At 49.3% G+C, this 23,029-nt stretch overlaps 1 protein-coding gene across 3 annotated transcripts in view; it reads left to right on the top strand.

The window, feature by feature from the left end:
• The window catches only part of AHRR (aryl-hydrocarbon receptor repressor), an 80,557-nt gene that overhangs the window by 47,232 nt on the left and 10,296 nt on the right, over nt 1-23,029 (top strand). Inside the window, exons 1-4 of one of the 3 annotated variants that reach the window (XM_038583386.1) lie at nt 10,632-10,721; nt 12,683-12,854; nt 19,096-19,225; nt 21,229-21,362. In XM_038583386.1, coding sequence (XP_038439314.1) covers nt 12,801-12,854; nt 19,096-19,225; nt 21,229-21,362 — 318 coding nt within the window. In that variant the 5' untranslated portion in view covers nt 10,632-10,721; nt 12,683-12,800. Of the gene's footprint in view, nt 1-10,631; nt 10,722-12,682; nt 12,855-18,173; nt 18,879-19,095; nt 19,226-21,228; nt 21,363-23,029 lie in introns of those variants that run through there. The other 2 variants (XM_038583384.1, XM_038583385.1) reach the window with 2 other exon arrangements.

Here is a 23,029-nt window from a genome sequence, read left to right as displayed (position 1 = left end):
CCCCAACCAAACACTTTTAAGCCCCTGAATATCCACCCTGAGCCCCTGGCATCCACCATGAGCCCTCACCGTCCACCATGAGCCCCCCATTGTCCACCATGAGCCCCTGATGTCCACCGTGAGCCCCCGACCATTCACCATGAGCCCCCGACCGTTCACTATGAGCCCCCCACTGCCCACCGTGACCCTTAACCGTCCATGGGCACTGGATTGCCCTCACTGCTTAGTGACCAAGTGTTCACTCAGGCCCTACTCTGCCGGGGGTCTTGTAGGCTCAGACACGCGTGTCACAGGCCCTGCCCCCACAGAGCTCCCAGTCCCTGGAAAGGTCCCCAGCACAAGGTGGGCCTCCTGGACCAGGTCCTGGGCCGGGTCCTGGTGGGGAAGCCCCGTGGAAGGAGGAGAGCTGGACTCGTCAGATCTCTTGTTCACTCACTCATTTTAATGTTTTCATCTGTGAACCCTGAGAAATTGTAGCCCAGAGTCGTCAGGTGGAGTTCTAGGGACTATGAGAAGGGTTGGTGTTTGGGAGGACCTTGGGGCCAGTCCTGGGCCATCCTGGGTTCGCAGGGGAGCAGCTGAACCTCTGGGAGCCTGAGAATGTGCCTGTAACCTGGGCTCTGGGCGCCTGGTGGGACCCTGCCCTTGTCCCGTCTCAGAGCATGCCACCCGGGGGCCTGGGGACTGCCCACCAGCACCCTGGCTCACACCCCAACCTCGCCTTAGGAGGAGGCCACCCATGCCCACCTCATCTGCAGGCTTGGCCCTCGTGCCCTCCTTCCTGATGGTGGTTTTCCACCAAGAGGGCTTCAGCCCCAAGCTACCCCCTCCTTCCTGCTGCTCAAACATGGTGGGGCATAAGGGGAAAGGGGGCCCGGGCTCTCCTGGGTGGAGGAGAGGTTCAGAGCCTGTCCAGAGACAGGCTGTGACCCAGAGGTCTAGGGGACCCATGGCAGCCAGGCCAAGGCTGGTGGTCCAGGACACGTCCAGAAAGCAAGGTCAGAGATTTTGGGGGGTCAGTGAGGTGAAACCCTCCAATCATCAGGACCCCCGATGGCATGGCCCTTCTTCCTCCCATGGGCCCTCAGACTAAACTCCACAGGAGATCCCAGTGTTAAAATACATGCTTTATTCTCACTTTGGTGAAGTTGATTTTACCATGTCTGATCTCGAAATCATGTGTCCAGCCAGAGTCTTGCATTCTAGTTCTAATTGTGATTATTCATGGAAGCATTGATTCTATGCTCTCTCTTGCTGGGCAGGGCCTGTTTAACCCCATGGGTGGTCACTGCTGTCCTGTGTAGTCCCAGGGAGAGGAGTTCGGCGTGGGAGCCTGCACCGGTGCTGGGCTCTGCTGCCCTGGGCGGGGGGCGGCCGGGAGGGCCGGGAGCTGTCCTGGCACCATCTCCCCATCAGGTCAGTGCCTCAGGGAGGTGGGCCCAGGGACCCCAGGGGCATTGGGTTAAGCAGAGCAGGGCCAGGACAGCACGAGGGGCCTCAGGGTGCGCACCTGCCTCTGTGTCTGTGGCCCGGCTATGGTCGGCCCACGGCATCTCCCAAGAACCGTTTTCTAGAGCTGTTGCTGCCTCGTGGCAGAAATTCAAGGCTGAGTTTACTGTTTGTGGGATCTATAAACAGCCAGTCATTCCGCTCCCTGAGCAGGAACGCGCCTCGCACGCACGCAGGCCCCATGGAGAGGCCGCGAGTGATCTGGCTCCAGCGGGGCCCAGCAGCTGCCCGGTGCCCGCGCCTCGCGTGACTGCGGCCAGCCGGCCTGGCCTTCTGGCCTTGTGTTGTTCTCTGTCGCCTTGGCGACGGCTCTCAGGGGACTGCGCTGCCCCCCGCTGCTTGAGTCCCTTTATTCCAGGGAGGAGCCATGAGGGGCCGTTTAGAATTGTTCTTTTTCCCTCTTTTTGTTCCTCTGCTGTGACCTTGACGAAATGATCTTTGAAGTACTTGCCGGCTATTTTTTCTGCCATGGGACTGGACGAGGTCAGGATATTCAAAGGGTTTGCCAAAGGAAGTCCCGGGTTTTTCAAACATTTGCCTTTGGCCCCATAGAGGGGCTGCAGGGGCAGCAGTGTCTGGCGGGGGGTGCGGGGCGAGGCGCTGGCACCGCACACCCTCACCTGCACTGACCCCGTGGCCTCCTTGAATGGCAGGTGCACGTTTCGTGACTTTCAGTAACTGAACAGAGATGATTTTTTTTCCCCTTAAAAAAGTTCAGTCTTCAGTTTGGGTCCAAATCCTTTTTTCCACTTGGAAAAGTGACCTCATTTTCCATGTACCATGTTTAAAAAAAAACACAAAACTCTTGTAGGATTAAAAGAGACTGGGAGAAAACAAACGTTGGTGATGCATACTTGAAAGACGGTCCCACATGTGTAAAAGTATTTGGCGTGATGATTCTGGACCAGAATGTCAATCTGATATTGAATCCATATGACTCGGCAAATAGCGTTTTATGGCCTTTTTCCTTTTCTTAAAAAAAAATCTTCTGCCTTGTGAGTTAAAATTAAGGTTGTTTTTGGTTGTGACTAATCTCATAAAATCTTTTTTAAGAAGGCATTTTATACACTCCAGCCCCGAACTGTCCTTTGGTCTCTGAACTGTCATTAGCAGGACATCCTGACGCGCGGCAGCCCCTGCGCTGGGAAGAGCCATTCCAGGAGCTGGCAGACCGCGGGTACCCCTCTTCTCTCTGGTGGCGCCTGGAGAGGCTGGCGCCAAGGACCCCCCACCAGCCCCCAGCCTCACCGCCAGCACCGCGCAGCAGTTGCTCTGCCTGCCCACCCTGCAAGCACATCACCTGGCCTCGAGGCCTGCAGATGAATTAGGTCCTCACCTTTAGTGATGACAGCAGTCGCTCAGACAGTCCATTCGCAGAACAGATGTCCTCCCTCTGTGGGGGCCAGTGGGGTCCAGATCCCGAGGGTGGGGCCATGGGAGGGTGCTCCCATCCTGGGATCAGGTATGGGCCTCTGTGGTGATGCCCAGTTCGTCCCAGGGTCCCTGTCACTGCGTGGGAGGTGGGTGGTCCCGACCCATTCTTGCTGCCACCCCACAGCCTGCCACCCCTATGGGCACCAGGCCCCAGGGCCGTGCGTGGGGCAGGGGGAAGGCCAGGCACCCAGGGAGAGAGGAGCTCCAGCACCGCCGAGGTGAAGTGCTTGAAGCTGGCACGGGGTCAGTGGGTGCCGGGTGCCCTCTTACTCAGCAAGGCCCCCACACCTGTAGGTCATGTCATCACGTGTGTCCGTGTCTCTTTTATCTCAGGCAGAGAAGGCAGGACTTTTGGTAAATGATATTAACAAATCCCAAATGTTTACAGGTGCCCCCCACCAATACTCTATGTCTGAGAACAGAGGCCCCGGGATGGAGGGCACAGGCATATTAACTCTCAAATAGTCCCCTAGGATGAGGTCTGGGCAGATACTGGACCTTCCGTTCACCACTCAAAGGTGTTAGGGGAGTAGGACCACATTCGTCCCGGGAGCGACTCGGGCACTAAAGTGACAGCACAGTTTGTTTGCCTCCTGGAGACTTTCTGCTAGACGCCTATGTGGTGTGAGGTCATTTTCCTCTTCAGAAGCACCTTAGGGCTCGGTGGTGGGGGCTTTGCAAGGAGATGGACCGTTTAAATCCATGGCCATGGGCAGGGGGCTGCATGAGGCTGGGATTTCTTGCACAGAAAACTCAGCACAAAGTCTGAGTCCTGTGGTGAAGTCACTGCCCTGGTGTTTGAGCCTCTGCATCAGAAAATTGTCCAAAACCTTGAAACTTTCAAGTCACGGAGCAGCCAGGCCAGCCCAGGATTATCTGGAGGGGGTGGTTTTATATCAGACACGTATCCTGACTGCCTGTGAACACCTCGCTTCTTGAGTGCTGTTTGGATGTTTGTTTTTTTTTTTAAGATTTTATTTATTTATGAGAGAGAGAGAGAGAGAGGCAGAGACACAGGCAGAGGGAGAAGCAGACTCCATGCAGGGAGCTCGATGCGGGACTTGATCCCGGGTCTCCAGGATCAGACCCTGGGCCAAAGGCGACACTAAACCGCTGAGCCACCTGGGCTGCCCCGTTTGGACGGATTTTGAATCTCACTTCTTCCCTCTTGAATAAGAAGACCTTTGGCAAGTGTCTATTTTACATTTTCATGAGTACTGTGACCTTCCCTTTTTGAATTATACTTCAGTGGCCGAATGTGTGGCTTTGCAGCAGAGCGGGCTCTGCGTGAGGCTGGAAGGCTTCATCCTTTGCCCTGAGGCTTTTCCCAGGGACTTCAAGTGCCGTAATACCACCTTGGGGAGGAACACCAGCTCTGGTTGGTAGGTGCACGTCCCCCACACCTCTGGCCCCAACACAGAAGATACACATCTGAAACGACAATTGCATGTACCTTGAGAGGAAGAAGGCAGAAAATCTCTCACAAGGTTATCTGAAAACAAAGTAGGGAGCAAGCAAGGAAGAGAAGGCATGGCTCAGAAGAAGACACGTTCCCGTGTGCAGGTCCTCTGTGGCGCCGTGAGAGGCCGACACAGCACCGCGCAGTCTGGCAGCTCGGGGTTGTGACGGTGGGGGCTCCGGCCCCTGCCACGGCCAGCTCCACCCTGTGCCACACGGCGAGCCATGTTCATGCAGGAGCTCAAGGGTGCAGAGGAGGGAGGCTCCCCGGAGCCCAGCTCCTGCCTGTGACAGCCGGCTGGGAGCCGTTTGCAGATCCATGTGATGTTATCCTGAGCCGACTCTCATCACACTGGCAAGCAAGAGCGGAGCCGGGGGTTGGGGGGTGCCTGCGCCACTTGTTTCTATGGGCAAGTTTTAGGAAATCCATAAGGAGCAGAAAACCCACGTTCCTCAAGCCACTGCAGAGCACAGAAGGCAAGGAGAGGGTAGGCTGCGAATTCAGTGAAGTCAGGATGCCCTGCACTGAAGCCGGATGGACAAACCCGCTCATGTGCTCCTGACGCTGGGCGAAAGAACTCTAAGCAGCAGTGACGTGAGTCTGTACATGTCATAAAAGAATGGGCCGCCGCGGCCACAGGAATAAGGGGATGCTCCAGGTCAAGTCAGCAACTCAGCGACCTGAAGGGGAAAAACCGCCTCCTGGGTGATTCTCCAGCCCAATAAGGCAGGTGAACAAGACGCAGTAATGACAAACGGTGGACAGAGCACTATTTACTGAAGAGCCCATCCTTGTCCCAGTGGTTCGGGGTGACGCCTGCTTCCCCTGCCATGTTCTCACTGGCTGGGGCCTGTCTCTGGCCTCCCTCCGCCGCCCCCACTGCCATGACTGCAGAGGTCGGCAGCCCTCCCTGCCCCTTGCGCACGCCTCCCGTGTTTTTGGTGCGCGTGTCTCTCCCGTAAGCAGCGTGGCGCAGACAGGGCTGGGTCCGCTGACGGAGTCTCCTGGAAGGATGGGCATCTGCACGATGCCAAGTCGTCTCCAGGAACAAAGGAGGTCTTTCCATTTGTTCACGTGTAATTCCATGTCTCGAGATGCTCTCAAGCTTTCTCCCCATAGAGTTTGCACATTTCTTGTTAAGTTTAGTTATAAAGTACTTGGATCTTCTTTGATGTGTTTGTAAATGAGGTTTTATCTATTATCACACCCTCTACTTTGGTCATTTTTCTAATACAAAGTATATAATATGAAGTACAAAGTACAGAAAGATTATTGAACATATGTATTTCACTGTATATCCTGCCTCCCTACTGAATAATTTTTTTTGAGTTATTTTATCATTGGTGTTCTAAGGTTTTCCAGAAAAACAGTGATTTCATCTACAAACAGAGACCATTTTACTTTCCCAGTTCCCTCTGCCTCCTGTCAGCCTCTCCTGCCCCGATGCAGCTACTCCATCTGATGCTGGTCACCGTGGGACGGGAGTCAGCCAACGTTTTCTTTAAAAGGCCAGATAGTAAATATTTTCAGCTTTGTGGGCCATACGTCGCCACAACTCAGCACTCAGTGCAAGAGTGGCCGCAAACAATAAGTAATGAATGGGTGTGGCTGTGTTCCAGTAAAATTTTATTTACAAAATCAAGTGGCAGGCCAAATTTGGGGCTGTAGTGTGTACAGGCTGGAATGGGAGATCATGGGTATCTTTGCCTCACTTCCTGATCTTACTGGAAACACAGAACATTTCCCTACTAAGTAAGTTGGTGCCTTAGGAATGACACACGCACAAGGACACTATCCTGTTAGGAGTCTACCTATAATTCCCATTTTCTTAAGAGTTTTTATAAAGAGTAAGTTCAAATTTCGTGGAAGGCTTTTTTACCATCCATGGAGGTAATTATAAGACTTTTCCCCTTAGATCTATAAATATGGTTTATTATGCTAACGGATTTCCTAATATTGAGTCAACCTTGCATTCCTGGAATAAATCTACTTGGTCATGTGTATTGTATTTCCTTAATGTGAAATTGGAGTCTGTTTGGTAATATTTTATCTGCACATGCTCATTAAGAATGAAAGGCCTGTAATTTTACTTTCATTGTACTTTCCTTATCAGAATTAAGTGTCAGTGCTATACTTCTAAAAATAATTAGAACATTTCCCTCAGTTTCTATGCTCTGGGACAATTTATGGGGCATCAATGTGATCTGATCTTTAATTCTTGGTGGAATTACATTTTAAAGCCATCTGGGCAGGGTACATATTTGTGGGCTGGCTCCTTGGTAACTTCTTCTGTTTCTTCTACAGAAATCAATTAAGGTTTCTGTCCCTAATGGGTCCATTCTGGTAAATCATATTTTCCTAGGAAAACATACACTTATTTAGGTTTTCAAATTTATTTGTATAGAGGTCTTTCTCCTACTTTCCTTTAATTTGTTCCCCTCTGCCACTGCCAGGGAGCTGGGTTCTGGCATTTATCCCATGGATTTGTTTGGCCTGCTCTTGGGCTCTGTGTAAACAGACACACAGGCCCCACAATCCGCATGGTGGTTCCCACATTAGGGTTATTCTGCAGTGTGTTCGCAGGTTGATAGCTGCTGGGTTGTTTCCAGAGTTTGAGTCTTGTGAATAAGGCCACTATGAACATTGCATTTTGGAGTGTTTTTGTGAACACACCCATTTCACTTGGGTGAGCACAAATAGTGTGGCGTTTCTGGTCATAGGAGAGGTGCACATTTGTGTTTATGAGGAATCACAAGATAGTTTCCCAATGTGATTGTTGCATTTTCTGTTCTTACCAGTTCATACCCTCACCAACGCTTAGTGTTACCTGTTTTCTTGACTGTAATCATCCCAGTGTGTGTGAAATGGTATCTTAATACGATTTTCATTTGCATTTTTCTGATGACTAGTGATGTTGGTGAGTTTCCATCTGTAGTCCATTCTTCCATCTCCTTAGTAAAATGGTCTGTTCAAGTCTTTAGCCCATTTTTAAAAATTGGGTTGTTCATCCTTTTACTATTGATTTATAGACCTTCTTTATATATTCTGGGTAAAGTCCTTTGTCAATGTACCATAAATATTGTTTTCTCAGTCTGTGGCTTGTGTCTTCATTCTTAAATAGTGTCTTTTAATAAAGCCCAGTCTGTCAAGTTTTCCCACGAAGGGCTAGTGTTTTGTCCTATCCATATCTGCCTATCCCAAACTCATGAAGACATTTTATTTTCCTCTAGAAATCTTATGACTATGGGATTTTATCTTTAGTCCTAAACTATGTCTTGAATTAATTTTTGTGGAATTAGATAGGAGTCAGTGTTCATTTTTTCCGTATAGACAACCAGCTGTTCCAGACACGTTAACGCCATGTTGTCCTGGTTACCACGACTTTACACTAAGTCAGAAGTCAGCATAAGTTCTGAAATCGTGTCCTTCTTTACCATGGTTTCTTTAGTAAAGTGGGCCCTTTGCACATGAGATTGGGATTGGGTGGCATCACATCCACAGATGGATTTCGGAAACTGGACTCCATCTGCACAAAATCTTTCTTTTTTAAAAATATTTTATTTATTTATTCATGAGAGACACAGAGAGAGAGGCAGAGACACAGGCAGAGGGAGAAGCAGGCTCCTCGCTGAGCAGGGAGCCTGATGCAGGACTCGATCCCAGGACCCTTGGGTCACTCCTTAGGCCGAAGGCAGGCACTCAACCACTGAGCCACCCAGGCGTCCCTGCACCTTTCAATCCAAGAACATAGCATATCTCTTGGATATTCGGGTTCTGCACGTCTTTTATTAGATGTATTCCTAGGTATTTTATGTTTTTTGATATGGGACTGGAGTTTTCTTTATGGGAAGGTTTTTACTACAAATTTGATTTGTGTAGGGGCACCTGGGGGGCTTAGTCGGTGCAGCACCTAACTTTGGCTCCAGTCATGATCTCGGGGTCCTGGAATCCAGCCCTGTGTCACTGGGCTCCCTGCTCAACACAGAGTCTGCTTCTCCTTCTTCCTCTGCACCTCCCCCTGCTTATGCTCTCTTTCTCTCAAATAAATAAATAAAATCTTTTTAAAATTTTCAATTTGTTTAATAGATATTAGGCTATTTAGATTTTCTAGTTGTTCCTTTTTTGAGAGAGAGAGAGAGCATGCACAGGGTGGGGAAGGGCGAAGGGGAGAGAGAGAGATTCTCAAGCAGGCTCTATTCCCAGTGTGGAGCCCCATGCAGACCTCGATCTCATGACCATAAGATCATGACCTGAGCTGAAATCAAAAGTTGGATGCTTAACTGACTGAATCACCCAGGTGCCCCTTCTGGCCGTTCTTATATCACTTTTGTTAGTATGTTTCAGGGAATTTGTCCATTTCATTGAAATTGCTTAATTTATTGAATTTCATTCTTAATATTTTCTTACTACTCTTTTCATGTATGTAGGATCTGTAATGATTTTAAATCTCTGGTGGCAGTAATTTTTATTTTTTAAAAAAGCATTTTTTAAAATTTCATTTATTTATTCATGAGAGACAGAGAGAGAGAAAGAGAGAAAGAGAGAGAGAGAGAGAGGTAGAGACAAAGGCAGAGGAAGAAGCAGGTCCATGCAGGGTGCCTGATGTGGGACTCAATCCTGGGTCTCCAGGACCACGACCTGGGCAGAAGGTGGCACTAAAACACTGAGCCACCCGGGCTGCCCAATTTTTATTTTTCTTGATCAAATTTGCTAGGGGCTTATCAATTTTATTAATCTTTCCAAAGAACCGAATTTGACTTTGTTCGTGATGTTTATTATTTGTCAGTTTTAAACAATATTATCAATTGTTTCCATTCTTGCTTTTTTTTTTCTTCCACTTACATTGGATTTGATTGTCTCCTTTCCCCTAGTTTCATAAGAGGAAACTACACACTTTCTTCCTTCCATAGCTCACTGGGACTTAGCACTGTCTTTTCTTCTAATATGTACTTGGAAGTTACCAACTCCCTTTGTTCTCATCATGACAAGGGCATGGATTTGTATAGTTTTGCTCATTCTTGTTGTTTTCCATCATTTAGAAGTGAAGGTATTTGGGTTTAAGTGGCTGCCATTATCCTAGGATGCCTAGAAAACTTCAATACCAGTCATTTAAAAGCTCTTATAAATTGATATTTATAAACCCTAACAGAAAAATTAGCACATGATGTGCATGGACAGTTTACTTAAGAAGTACAGGTTAGCAGTGAATGTATGAGATCTCATTAATATCAATCCCATTAATACTCAAAGATATGAAATTTATAGTAATATTAAAAAATTTATTACTTAATAAGTTGGCAAAAAATTTAAAAAGAAACAAAGGAACAAAGGAGGAAAGAAGAAAGAAAAGTACTACACATCATCCAAAATTAAGGGAAATGAGTATTGTGATACACTGCCATTAGCCACAAGCTTCATAAAAGTTGATCTAAAGTCTCTAAATGTCTGTATTTTAAAGATACAAATTGAAATATTTATGAAGTCATAACCTAGTTTTTCCTTAAGTATAGATGAATATCTCCTAAGTGAAATGAATCAATTCCAAGAACATATTAAAAATTATGAGTCCTGCATCAGGCTCCACAGGGAGCCTGCTTCAACCTCTACCTGTGTCTCTGCCTTTCTCTCTGTGTCTCATGGATAAATAAATAAAATATTTAAAAAGTAAAAATAAAAATTACGATGAGACTTACCCCATAATATGCAAGAATGATTCATCATCAGAAACCTGTCACCAAATTTGCCACATTAATAGGCTAAAGAAATATTATGTGATTATTTCAGTAGATGTAGAAATAGTGTTTGATGGAGGTCAAAATTTTTTCATGATAAAACCAAGGAAAACCATAACACAGGCTGGAAGAAAGGCATGAACAGAGACAGTCCACATAGTGAAGTAAGGCTCGTATAATGTCTAGGTACTGGTGGAGTCTCAGCTCGTCATGATGATGTTTGCATTTTGTGAAACATGAGTTTTATAATCACTAGATAAAGAAGGACACAAGTCTTGAAGCTTATAACCCATGACCAAGATCCCCTGTCATCTGCTAACTTGGGATCTGTTGCATAAGAGTCATAAATTAAAAGTGGGTGTTTCTGGAGGTTGTGAATACAGACTACAAAATGGGAGAAATGGTTGAAAATGCAGCAAAAACAATCCTTGCACTTTCTCATTGTGAGGATTTTAAGAATGCATGCAGGAGCCAACTCAAGTTCTTGTCTCTTCTAGTCTCTCGATGGCTTTGCCCTCGTCGTGAGTGCAGAAGGCATGATATTTTATGCGTCAGCAACAATCGTGGACTATCTGGGCTTCCACCAGGTAAACAGCTCTTCCATCTACTACTCAGTGGCTCCCACTGTCTTGCATGTGCTTTCTGTCTTCCAGCCTTAAACACCTGTAAAATCAGGCTTCTCCTATCATGGAGCTTTTATCAGGTAAGGATTTCCACACCTCAGCTTTCTCTAGGGTTTGGGGTCATGCAAAACATGTGACAGTGTCCAGGGTGTCACAAGCATACGGGACAGTGACTTCTGCTGGCTGTGCCCTGACCACCGTCTCTCACTCAGTGAGAGGCTGGTGAGCACCAGGGCGCCTCTCCTTGCTGCAGTATCCCTGTCTGGAACCTCAGGTAGAGGGCACGTTCAGGGAATGGTGTGTTCTGGAAATGCCCTTATTGGGGATCCCTGGGTGGCTCAGCGGTTTGGTGCCTGCCTTTGGCCCAGGGCACGATCCTGGAGTCCCGGGATCGAGTCCCACATCGGGCTCCTGGCATGGAGCCTGCTTCTCCCTCTGCCTGTGTCTCTGCCTCTCTCTCTATCATAAATAAATAAATCTTTAAAAAAAGAAAAGAAAAAAAAAAAGAAATGCCCTTACTGATGTGCAGACAATTCATTCATTTGGCCCGTTGCCCCAGGCCTGCCCAGGCTGGATGATTCCAAATATCTGGGCAGGGCTCTGGGGTTGAGACCCATCAAACACTGGAATCCTCCTCCAAGAAGAGGTGCACTGGAACCCCCACCCATGGCCCAGGGAGAGAAAAGGACACCTTTGCCTGGACTCTGAGAGGGAAGGAAGTTGCTCATGAGAAATCCAAAGCTTCAGCTTGAAGTTCAAATCCCAAACTCACACTCTTGTGTGAGGCAGGCCCCCAAGTCCAGAGCTAGCAGTGGACAGAAGAAATCTCAGGGCCCAGGGAAACACAAATATGACCTTTCAGCAGTAGGGTCACAGCCATTCTCTCTGAAGAGGGGTTCACCATGCAAAATTATGAACACACTCCATTCGACATAGAAATAGGCAGCTTAGAGAAAGAACAAAACAGAACTTTGAAAAATGAGGCATATCGTGTGTCTATCAGTCAGGGTCCTATTTGGAGGCAGGAACTGTGAAGTGATTTGAATGGCTTAATATAAAGAATTACTGTAAGTTTAGTATAAAGAATCATTAACTAGGAACACAAGAGCACAGAGTGTGGAGAGGCCACAGAGCCTGCAGGAGGCCGGGCCCTCCTCACTGGTGAGGGTGAGGCCATGGCCCCTGGGTGGTAGAGAGGTCACGGAGGTGCCCCAAGCCAGGGGAAAACTGCCCACCAGGAAGCTGGCCAGGTCCTGGGGGAGGCTACCCCATGGCGGGCAGACCTGGGCCAGGTGTGGCCGACACTCAGGGGCCCAGCCGCCCTCCTGTGGTGCCAGGAGAACCTTTGCCAGCAGAGGGGAAACGTGTGCAAGATCCAGGATCAGAACCAAGTGAGGCAGTATGTGGAGTTGATAACAAAAATCTCGCTAGGTAGGTGGAAGACCCAAGGGTGCCCAGAAGCGAAGGGCAGTGGAAGCCAGTATCAGACAATGAGGGTCCTTTAACACATGTGAAAATTCAAGTCGGTCTGAGACCCCTGAGGCTGATTGGAGCATTCCATCTAATTTCCATGAATTGTCAGTTTGATTCATATCCAAAACTGAAGTGGCTGTCACTGTACAGATGATTCTGGGAAGTGGTTCCTCTTACACTCACCTCTACATTTGCTTTCCTACCACCTGAGCCCAGGACCGAAGGGTGACACATGGTGTCCTGGCCACTGGCCTTCTCACAGGATGGCCTGGGTCGGCCCTGTGGCTCGTGGAGGCAAGGTCTGGCCAGGACCCCCAGACAGGGCTGGGTGTGGGCTAGCTGAAGTGTGGTGGGTGTGGTGACCACCAAGGGCACTCCTGGGGCCACCCGGTCAGACAGTGGGTCTAGCACAGCCCTACTCTCTCTGAGCCTGTTTCCTCCTCCATGAGCAGAGCAATCAGCTGCCTGGTGACACTCACGGGAGGCTGCAGTAGGTGATGATAGGGCCCCACCACTGTGTCCTTGGGTCTGTCTCCGCCTCCTGAAGATGTGCAAGATGCGTGGCAGGAGATGGGAAGTGCTGGGGAAGACATCACCCAACAGAGGAGCCCCCTGACTCTCAAGGTAGCTGTGCTTGCATGGCTCTCTAACCACGGGGCCCCTTGTGCAGCACGGAGCTCAGAGGCCCGCTGGTGGCCACAACCAAGCTGTGGACACCATGTGATTCCAGCCTCCAAACGATGAAGCCCTTGGTTTTGTCTCCCTGACTCCATGTACAAGCCCCAAATCTAGAAAAATGGGTCTGGTCTGCCTTTTCCAAGCTCAGGATTCTCCTCCTCCACTGTGAGCTGAGTTGCCCTGTGGATTCTCCAGACACACCCAGGGTGCCCACCTTCAGCCATGATCCGGGGGCTGCCTCGGTGGTAAATACAAATGTCCTGAGGAGCAGCTATGGTCCTCTGCCTAAACATACTACCTGGATTCTCTGTTTTCTTGGAGCTTGGTTATTTTCCACCAAGTGTTAGATGCAAAATAAAGTTTTGCCTTTTATTATAAGGAAATTGTTTCCAAATGCCATTTAATCAGGCATTGCCTCTATTTATGCAAAATGTTTCAGGAAAATATTAGAACAGCTTTGTGCTGTTGTGAGCTTCTTTCACAAAATGCTTTAAAAGTCGGAAATCCATTATTTTAGTATCTTCAGATTCAGGAGTCTTTGTGATGAACAAGTTTTAGATGCATATTTTAGTTGCCATTGACATTTACTGATTCAAGACATGGTCGGTTCCCTCAAAGGCCAGCAGCTGGGGGAATGCTGTCCCTATGTGAACCCGGTGATGGCACTAGAGCAGCTAAGATCCCACAGGCAGGTACCAGATGTGTACACAATTTGCACAGAAAGTAAAGATGACAATGATTGGAATGAGGTTTGTAAAAATTGGTAATGATTTTATTCTTAACTCCATAAGTGGTGACTTAGAGCTAAAATAAAGGCTGTGTGTACTTTATCAAAGCTGTGTTTGTTTTTCCACTATTTGATTTTTGCTCCACTATTTTTTTACCTATTTTTTAAATTGAAGTTTGATTTGCCAACATATAACACCCAGTGCTCATCCCGTCAAGTGCCCTCCTCAGTGCCCATCACCCAGTCACCCCAACCCCCCGCGCAACCCCCCGCCCAACTCCCCTTCTACTACACTTTGTTCGTTTCCCAGAGTTAGGAGTCTCAGACTCATGGTTTGTTTTGTCTCCCTCTCTAATTTTTCTCACTCATTTTTCCTCCTTTCCCTTATAATCCCTTTCACTATTTCTTTTTTTATATTATTTATTTATTCTTTTTAAAAAAGATTTTATTTATTTATGAGAAAGAGAGAGAGAGATTGAGAGAGGGAGAGAGAGAGAGGCAGAGACATAGAGGGAGAAGCAGGCTCCATGCAGGGAGCCAATGTTGGACTCGATCCCAGTACCCCAGGATCAACCATATGATGATTGTCCTCTCTGATTGACTTACATCACTCAGCATAATACCCTCCAGTTCCATTCACGTTGAAGCCAATGGTAGGTATTCTTCCTTTCTGATGGCTGAGTAATATTCCATTGTATATATAGACCATATTTCGCTCCACTATTTGAATAATTATTATGTTACTCTCTCTACTCCTTGTCACATCTCCCCACTGCGTATTTTTCTCGACCTTGCTCTGTAGGGAGCAGATCCTGGGACAGGAAGGAGACTAAGGGCAGTCAGACGTGTCACACTAGTCGGTACTTTATTCCCCCAACCTGAAAAGTATCCATACTGGATACGTCCTCAAATTTGTCTGAGTCAGAAATATCTTTCCAGTTGGTCTGTCTCCTGGTTTGGTTAAGCTGCAGACCCCCTCTTGCATTAATTCCACAATCCTGTCCATATTAATTAACTAAGGTGTGGGAACACATGAACAGGGACACCCGCTTTCTGGGATTCTGCAAAGCATGGGATCACCCACCAAAACTCACGAGAGAACAACTGAATGACAGTCCCTGTGTATTAACTCACCATGGGAACTGTGACTGCCCGGTGCTCAGAGGTCAGCATGGGGAAATGCCATCATCTACAGCAGGATAGAGGAATACCAAATTCCCACAATGAGTCAACCAAGTGGTAGGCAGTACCTCACACAAAATATAAAACATTATTTATAGAAATTAAAGAAGAACTAGATAAACAGAAGGATATGCCATATTTATGAATTGGAGGGCTCCAATTATCATTATAAAGATGTCAGATCACGTTGTAGAGGTGCTGACATAAAAAATGAGCAGCTTTAGAGAACCCAGAAGTGGACCCTGAACTTTATGGTCAACTAATATTCGATAAAGGAGGAAAGACTATCCATTGGAAGAAAGACAGTCTCTTCAATAAATGGTGCTGGGATAATTGGACATCCACATGCAGAAGAATGAAACTAGACCACTCTCTTTCACCATACACAAAGATAAACTCAAAGTGGATGAAAGATCTAAATGTGAGACAAGATTCCATCAAAATCCTAGAGGAGAACACAGGCAACACCCTTTTTGAACTCAGCCACAGTAACTTCTTGCAAGATACATCCACGAAGGCAAAAGAAACAAAAGCAAAAATGAACTATTGGGACTTCATCAAGATAAGAAGCTTTTGCACAGCAAAGGATACAGTCAACAAAACTCAAAGACAACCTACAGAATGGGAGAAGATATTTGCAAATGACATATCAGATAAAGGGCTAGTTTCCAAGATCTATAAAGAACTTATTAAACTCAACACCAAAGAAACAAACAATCCAATCATGAAATGGGCAAAAGACATGAAGAGAAATCTCACAGAGGAAGACATAGGCATGGCCAACACTCACATGAGAAAATGCTCTGCATCACTTGCCATCAGGGAAATACAAATCAAAACCACAATGAGATACCACCTCACACCTGTGAGAATGGGGAAAATTAACAAGGCAGGAAACCACAAATGTTGGAGAGGATGCGGAGAAAGGGAAACCCTCTTGTACTGTTGGTGGGAATGTGAACTGGTGCAGCCACTCTGGAAAACTGTGTGGAGGTTCCTCAAAGAGTTAAAAATAGACCTGCCCTATGACCCAGCAATTGCACTGTTGGGGATTTACCACAAAGATACAGATGCAATGAAACGCCGGGACACCTGCACCCCGATGTTTCTAGCAGCAATGGCCACGATAGCCAAACTGTGGAAGGAGCCTCGGTGTCCATCGAAAGATGAATGGATAAAGAAGATGTGGTCTATGTATACAATGGAATATTACTCAGCCATTAGAAATGACAAATACCCACCATTTGCTTCAACATGGATGGAACTGAAGGGTATTATGCTTAGTGAAGTAAGTCAATCGGAGAAGGACAAACATTATATGTTCTCATTCATTTGGGGAATATAAATAATAGTGAAAGGGAATATAAGGGAAGGGAGAAGAAGTGTGTAGGAAATATCAGAAAGGGAGACAGAACATAAAGACTCCTAACTCTAGGAAACGAACTAGGGGTGGTGGAAGGGGAGGAGGGTGGGGGGTGGGGGTGAATGGGTGACGGGCACTGAGGGGGGCACTTGACGGGATGAGCACTGGGTGTTATTCTGTATGTTGGTAAATTGAACACCAATAAAAAATAAATTTATTAAAAAAAAAAGAGCAGTTTTCTAGGTGGAAATGGCCAAGCTTTTGGGAATGCAGAGAGATGGGACTATCCAGGACCATCTGGAGAGGGCAAAGGAGTAAGAGTGGTGATTACAGGGCACTTACATGCTGGACACAAGACTGCCTATGAAACCCGGTTGTTGGGACAGTGTGGGATTGGCACAAAGGTTGATAAACAGGCCCACAGGACAGAACTAGGGGCTCAGAGCAGATACAGGTGCAGGATCGTGGGATTTATAGCAAAGAGGATGCTGCCCAGTGGTGGGGAAATGGTGGTCTTGTCAACAATCTGGGTGAACCGGAAAAGAAATTAATCCGGACTCTTACCTCACACCATGCATAGTAAATATCAAGTGATAGTAGAAGTTTCTAGAAGCTTCAGGACTGAGTTAGGGGATTGATGAGGGCAAGACCCCACGCATGAGGAAAGACTGATAAATTGGCTGCATTAGATCCACCAGAAGAGCAGGATGGCAGGCCAGGAAGTGGTGATGTTGTCAACAGAGCCCACCTAGCAGAGGACCCAATTCCAGAGCAGATGCAGAACTGAAAAATCAACAATGTACCTCAACGGAAGTCTGAGAGGAGGGCACAAACAGCTGACACGCGCCCTCCCACACGACATAGGCACACACGATCACACTTGTACCTGAAGACCAAATAATACGTGAGAAGATGCACAATTTCATCTTCATGATGTGCAGGTTAAAACCACGGTGAGAAACCATGGCACGTGCACCACTGTGGCTCAGACGCAGAAGGCTAGGGAGTGTCGTGTGTCAGCCAGAGTGTAAAGCGACGGGTCTGCTATGCGCTGCTGCAGTGGCGTATTTGTGCACTCACTCTGGAAAGGTGCTTGGTGCTGTCTACTAACACAGGCCCTCTGGCACCCCCGACCTAGGAACCCTACCCTCAAGTTTGCACCTAAGAGCGATGCACTCAGACACAGCAGCACCTTGTGGGTTAGTCCAGGGGAAACACTCTCCCTGTGGGCATGGGAAAGTGCTGCCACACACACGGCATGGGTGAACACGTTACAACTGTGACGAGCGGGAGGACAGACATCGGAGAACAGTGTTCCGTTTACAAACATAACCAGACCGCAGCACGAGTAGGCTGCACCTCAGCCACCCCAGGAGGATATGGGGAAGGAGCTCTGAGAAGCTGTTGTGTCCTGTTTCCTGATCTGAGTGTTGGGTATACTGAGAACTCACTCATCCAACTGTATGCCTAGGATTTGGGCACTTCTCAACCAATATATTGTACTGAATCAGAGGAGTTTATTAGGAAAGCAGCCCTGTGGGAAGGGCACTCATGATCATAGGGCCACCAGATGAGCTAGGAGCTGGCAGGTGAGTGGGGGAAAGCCTGGTGTGTCCACTTTCACCATGAGTTGGTCTCTGCCTTTTGGCCCCAAGTTCACATCCAGAGCCTCTGACCCTGGATGACAATGACCAAGGAGCAAGCATTCTGACCTCTCTGTGACCACTTCTTTCTCTGAAAACACTCTCCGTGGACTAAGGAATGCACAAGTGATTGTAGTTCAGACTTCAAGTGATGATCATGTTCCTTTTCTACTTTCCTGCAGTTGCATCTTGTTCGACATTGGGGGGTCCCAGTGAACCTTAGCCATGGAATTATGGACCAGAGTTGGGCCCCTGGAAAAGATGGTGGGTCTCATCCAGTCTGGGAGAGCTTACTAGTTACTTTCTTTAGAAGTAAACTAACTTCTGGTCTTCGTTCTTCAGGAACTTCCTCTCCAGCTAATTATCGTAATGGTCCTATTGGGAAATGACACAAACGTAGAAATGGCCCACTCTGAAGAAATCACCCAGTTGTTATTCAGGTGTCATTCCACGGCCAGGGTCTCAGTGTGGATAATGGGTGACACCCTTTAGTTAAAAGAGGGTAAGAGGGAGGTGTGCACTATTCCCTGAAAACTCTTCTGCTGACAACCTGCAGTAGTCCTGTTCCTCAGAAGCCAATCTCTGTAGCCCGTGGTTGTAGCCTCTGTGCCCTGGACTGCAGCTTACCAGTGTAGACCTGGTGCCTTTGAGGGTTGGCTGCTGTGTTCAGGGTTCAAGCAGGTGGGAGGACAGAGGACCAGAGAGAGGGCTGGGGACCAGTAGGTCCTATGGCATCACAGAAGGAAGCAGCAGCCATGCCTGGGGATGGAGGAAGTCAATGGCTAGGAGGCCTGGCCAGGCTCTCACCTATTCTGATGGCGCCCAGCTCATCTGGCAGCTCCTGTCTCATGTTAAGACTCTGGTCTCACCTGGCAGTTCCCACCTCACTTCTCAGGGATCCTTTCCTAATAAACTTTTGTGATAGGACAAAAAGTGCCTGCATCATAAACACACAGCTTGATGAGCCCCCTGAGTCCTGGAGCAAAGTGGGTATCCTGGCCCCTGAAGATGTTTGGTCTCCGAGCCTCCTGCTCTGTCCCCGAAAGCACAGCCTGGTGGGTGGGTGGGGGGCCTCGCACGAGTCAGATGTCTGGCATGCCAGGTGTATGTAAGATGTATCCCCCCAGATACGGAGTGCCCTCCAGGCCAAACTCCTGCCTTTCTCATGAGACATCTTTCCATGGCTAAGCCTGAGATGGTTTTTGCAATTATTAATCACTGGCTTTGTAAAGCAGGTTCACTTAGTTTAAAACAACTGTTGCCATGTTGCAGACGGATGTGATGCACCAAAACATTTACGACTATATCCACGTGGACGACCGCCAGGACTTCTGCCGGCAGCTCCACTGGGCCATGGACCCGCCGCAGGTGGTGTTCGGGCAGCCCCTGCACTCAGAGACAGGTGGGTCTGTGGGTCTTCTGGGGGTCTAACCAAGACTTGGAACAGTTTGTGTAAACATGTGGATGCCTCCTGAGAAAGGACCATCATACTTTCTCACCTTCTCCTTCAGAGACCCCATTCCACACACCCCTCCCTTTTCCAGGTGCCACCACTTAGCTCTCCAGCTCCTGCGTGCATGTGCATCTCTGGCATGGCTGGAGCGTGAGACCATCTCAGAAGAAGCTGCAGTGCTTGTCTCTCTGCAAACTTGCCCTCAAGATGCACATCTTCCAGGAAATTCCTTTGGCCCACATTAGACTCACCCGAAAAAAAGGCCCAAAGATTGTTGTCTCTTCACCCTTGTGGGCGAGTCCCTCCCTCGCCCAGCAAAGCACTTCCTTCAGATCTATGGCCGCTGCGCCATCACAACATGTGCCGCAGGCCTCCATCTCCATGATGGGTAGCGGAGCAGATGGGAGGTCGAGGGGAGGGGGTAGCGTCTACTGGGATCCCAGCCAGCTCTTCCACACACTTTGTCAGAAGTTGCAAACAATTCAAGAAAACCTTCTACCACAGTTTCAGGCAACACCATGATTTACCTCAAAGTTGAGTGAAAAAAGAAAACCCCAGGTGCCAATTGTATAAAACTCAGAAAAAAACAAGACCACTGATTCATAATCATACGTGCAGTTGTACTGAAATGATATTTTTAAGGGCAAATGATGAAGGCAAAATTTGTCAGAGCAACGATCTCTGTGGGGATGAGGATGGGTGGGTAGCCTAGGGAGAGACGCCAGTGGTGCTCAGTGGAATTCACATGTGTGTGTGTGTGTGTGTGTGTGTCCAAGAGACAGGGCAGGCATGCAGTGGGGGCATGTGATAGATGGGGGATGGGTGTTGTGGCGGATGTGTGTGTGCATGTAGTGGAGCAGATGTATGTGTAGAGGTGAGTGGGTGTATGGAGGGAGTGGGTATGTGAGGGTATTGGTGGGGTAGGTGTGTATATGGGTGTGTATGTGGCAGGATGTGTGTGTGGCAGGGTGTAGGGGGCAGAGTATGTGTGCATGGTGGGGTGTGGATGTGTGTGGTGGGGGTATGTATGTGAGGTTGTGTGTGTCTGAGAGAGGGTATGTGTATAAGGTGGTTGTGTGTGTGACGTGAGGTATGTGTGTTTGGCAACATGTACGTGTAAGGTAATATGTGTGTTTGAGGTATGTATGGGAGATGGGATGTGTGTGGTACAGTGTGTGTTTGTGTGGTGGGATGTTTGTGCATGGTATGTGTGTGAGTGTGTGTGCTGTGTGTGAGGTGAGGTATGTGTGAGGTGATGTTTGTGTGTGAGGCGGGGTATGTATGTGAGGTGGTATGTGTGCAAGATGGGGTGTGTGTGGTGTGTGTGTTTAGCAGCGTGTATTATGAGGTGGTATGTGTATGTGAGGTGTTTGTGAGGGTGTGTGCAAGATGGGGTTTGTGTGGTGTGTGAGATGAGGTGTATGTGTGCATGGTGGGATGTGTATGGTGGGGTGTGTGTACAAGGTGGGGTGTGGATGTGTGTGATGGTTGCATATGTGTGGGGTGGTGTGTGTGAGGGAGGGCTGTGTGTATGTATATGGTGGGGTGTGTGTCCGTTTGGGAGTGTGTATGGTACATGAGTTGGGGTTGTGTGAGGCTGTATGAGTTGTGTGGGCAGTGGGATGTGTGAGTGGGTGTGTATTTGTGGGGGAGTGGCAGCACACAGGGCCCAGGCAGAGGGCGGTGGTGTGGGAAGCCTGCGTGTGACTGTATGTGACTGAGTGCGTGTGTGAACATGAGCATATGTATATGACCATGCACGCGTTTGTGGCTGTGTATGACCATGTGTGGCTGTACATGAGCGTGTGCACACATGCGTGACCGTGTTGACCGGGCGTGGCTGTGAGCACACGTGCGTGGCCTGTGGAAGGGGCAGGCCACTCAGCCCGTGCAGCCCGAGCCCCCCCGGGGCGCACTCACTGCCTGTCCCCCCCTTGCCGTCGTGGCCACAGAGGACGCTGTCCTGGGGAGGCTGCTGCGCGCGCAGGAGGGGGGCGCGGGCTCGCCCACGGACTTCTCCGCCTTCCTGACGCGCTGCTTCGTGTGCCGCGTGCGCTGCCTGCTGGACAGCACGTCGGGCTTCCTGGTGAGTGCGCGCCCCCTGGCGGCCGGTGGCCGTGTCACCTGCGGACTCGCGCCCCGCCCCCCTGGACACCTAGAGACCCCCCGCCCCCCGCAGGCTCCGCGCAGGCGCTCTGCGAGCAGGTGCCTGGGAGTTCCATCTCTAGCTGCTCTGGCCCCTGGGGAGAGGGGCGGGGGCAGGGGCGACCCCGGGCCCACCCAGACCTCTGCCGGCCTGGCCTCCCGCGTCCTGGGAGAAGCCAGCCCCGGGACCTGGGACCCCAGGACGCCCAGGCCTGCGGATGCGTGCCCTGCTCCCCAGCCCCGCCCAGACGGCGGGCCCCTCCGGGTCTCTCACGTTCCCTTGAGGCCATGCAGGGGTCCCCGGGAAGGGTGCACCCTCAGCGGCCGCGGGGCTGGGAATTTCCAGGAGGCGCTCAGCCTGTGTGGGAGGGAAGGTGGGCAGAGGACAGGGGCGTTCCCCTGGATGGTCTCCCAATAGCTGTGAGGCCAGGGAGCCCTGGAGCAGCCCCACAAACCGGGGAGAGCCCCGGCGGCCCTTGCTTGTCACCGCCAGCTCCGGGTGTCCTGCCTGCTGGTGTGTCCCACCTTTTGCAAGGTGCCCTCCATTTCCCGGATTCACTCGGGCCTTTCCCATTACTGTTGTTGAGCAGCTTCTGGGAAGTGCATGCCCCAAGCCACTCTGCATCCAAGTCACCCATGGGTTCTGGGCTGAGCGGCAGGCTCCTGGGACTGAGAGATCCCACGGGGTAGCCTCGCCACACGCCGGGCTCAGTGGGAGAGGCTTCATCATCCCACTGGCCCACCGGTAGGCAGTGTTTTCCATTAACCCTCTCCTATTGGCTGGTCTTTTTTTTTTTTTTTTTTTAAGAAAAACATTGCCCGTATGTAATACATATCCAACCATTTCAGAAGAGCAGAGAACAAAACCCAAAAAATGTCCCTCCTTTGCATACCCAGGCCCCTTTCCAGATGTCCTGTGCCCCAATACTGCCCTTCCTGAAGCTCCCCTCACCCAGCCTCCCCACTGTCTGCTCTGCCCTGACCAGTGTGAGTGGGCTGAGCTTGTGGTGGTCTTGTGGGCTCTCCCGGAACTCCGGCCCCCTCTGCACCCCCACCCCCCCGGCCCGCCCCGAGCCTCCCTGGCTGATCCCCCTACACACTGGATGTCCTCACCTGAGATGCTGCACTTCCAGAGTCCAATGTCACCCACTCAGGCCACCCAAGCTGTACGGTTGCTCTGCGTTTGCCCAAACTGATGAAGCTTAAAAGATAACCACAGGCTGCCTCTGGGGCCATGTGGCGTTTATGGCCACATGTGGGCCTCAGCCATCCAGCAGTATAGTGGCGGATTCATGTCCCTTGGATTTGTTCTCCTGATCCAAGGGCTGGTGGGTGGTGGTGGGACCATATCTGAGGACCCAAGACAGGCAGAGCCCTATAGCAGAGGCATCCCACATGTCTGCGTATTTTTAAAGGCCTTTCCACGCCCACCAGGACCTTAACAAGAGAAGCAGCTTTTTATTTGCACAGTGGTCCTGGATCTGCTGCCACCGTGCATACGATGATTGCTCATTTTGTTTAGGTGATTGATTGACCATCAAGTCTTTTATTTTGATAATATTTTGTTCTAAATTTGATAGAAACTAATATAGTTACTATTTATTGGCT

This window comes from Canis lupus, chromosome 34 (assembly GCF_011100685.1).
Source record: "Canis lupus familiaris isolate Mischka breed German Shepherd chromosome 34, alternate assembly UU_Cfam_GSD_1.0, whole genome shotgun sequence".
In the NCBI taxonomy this organism is placed as follows: Eukaryota; Metazoa; Chordata; class Mammalia; order Carnivora; family Canidae; genus Canis; species Canis lupus.
This window is presented reverse-complemented; position numbering and strand designations above follow the sequence as displayed.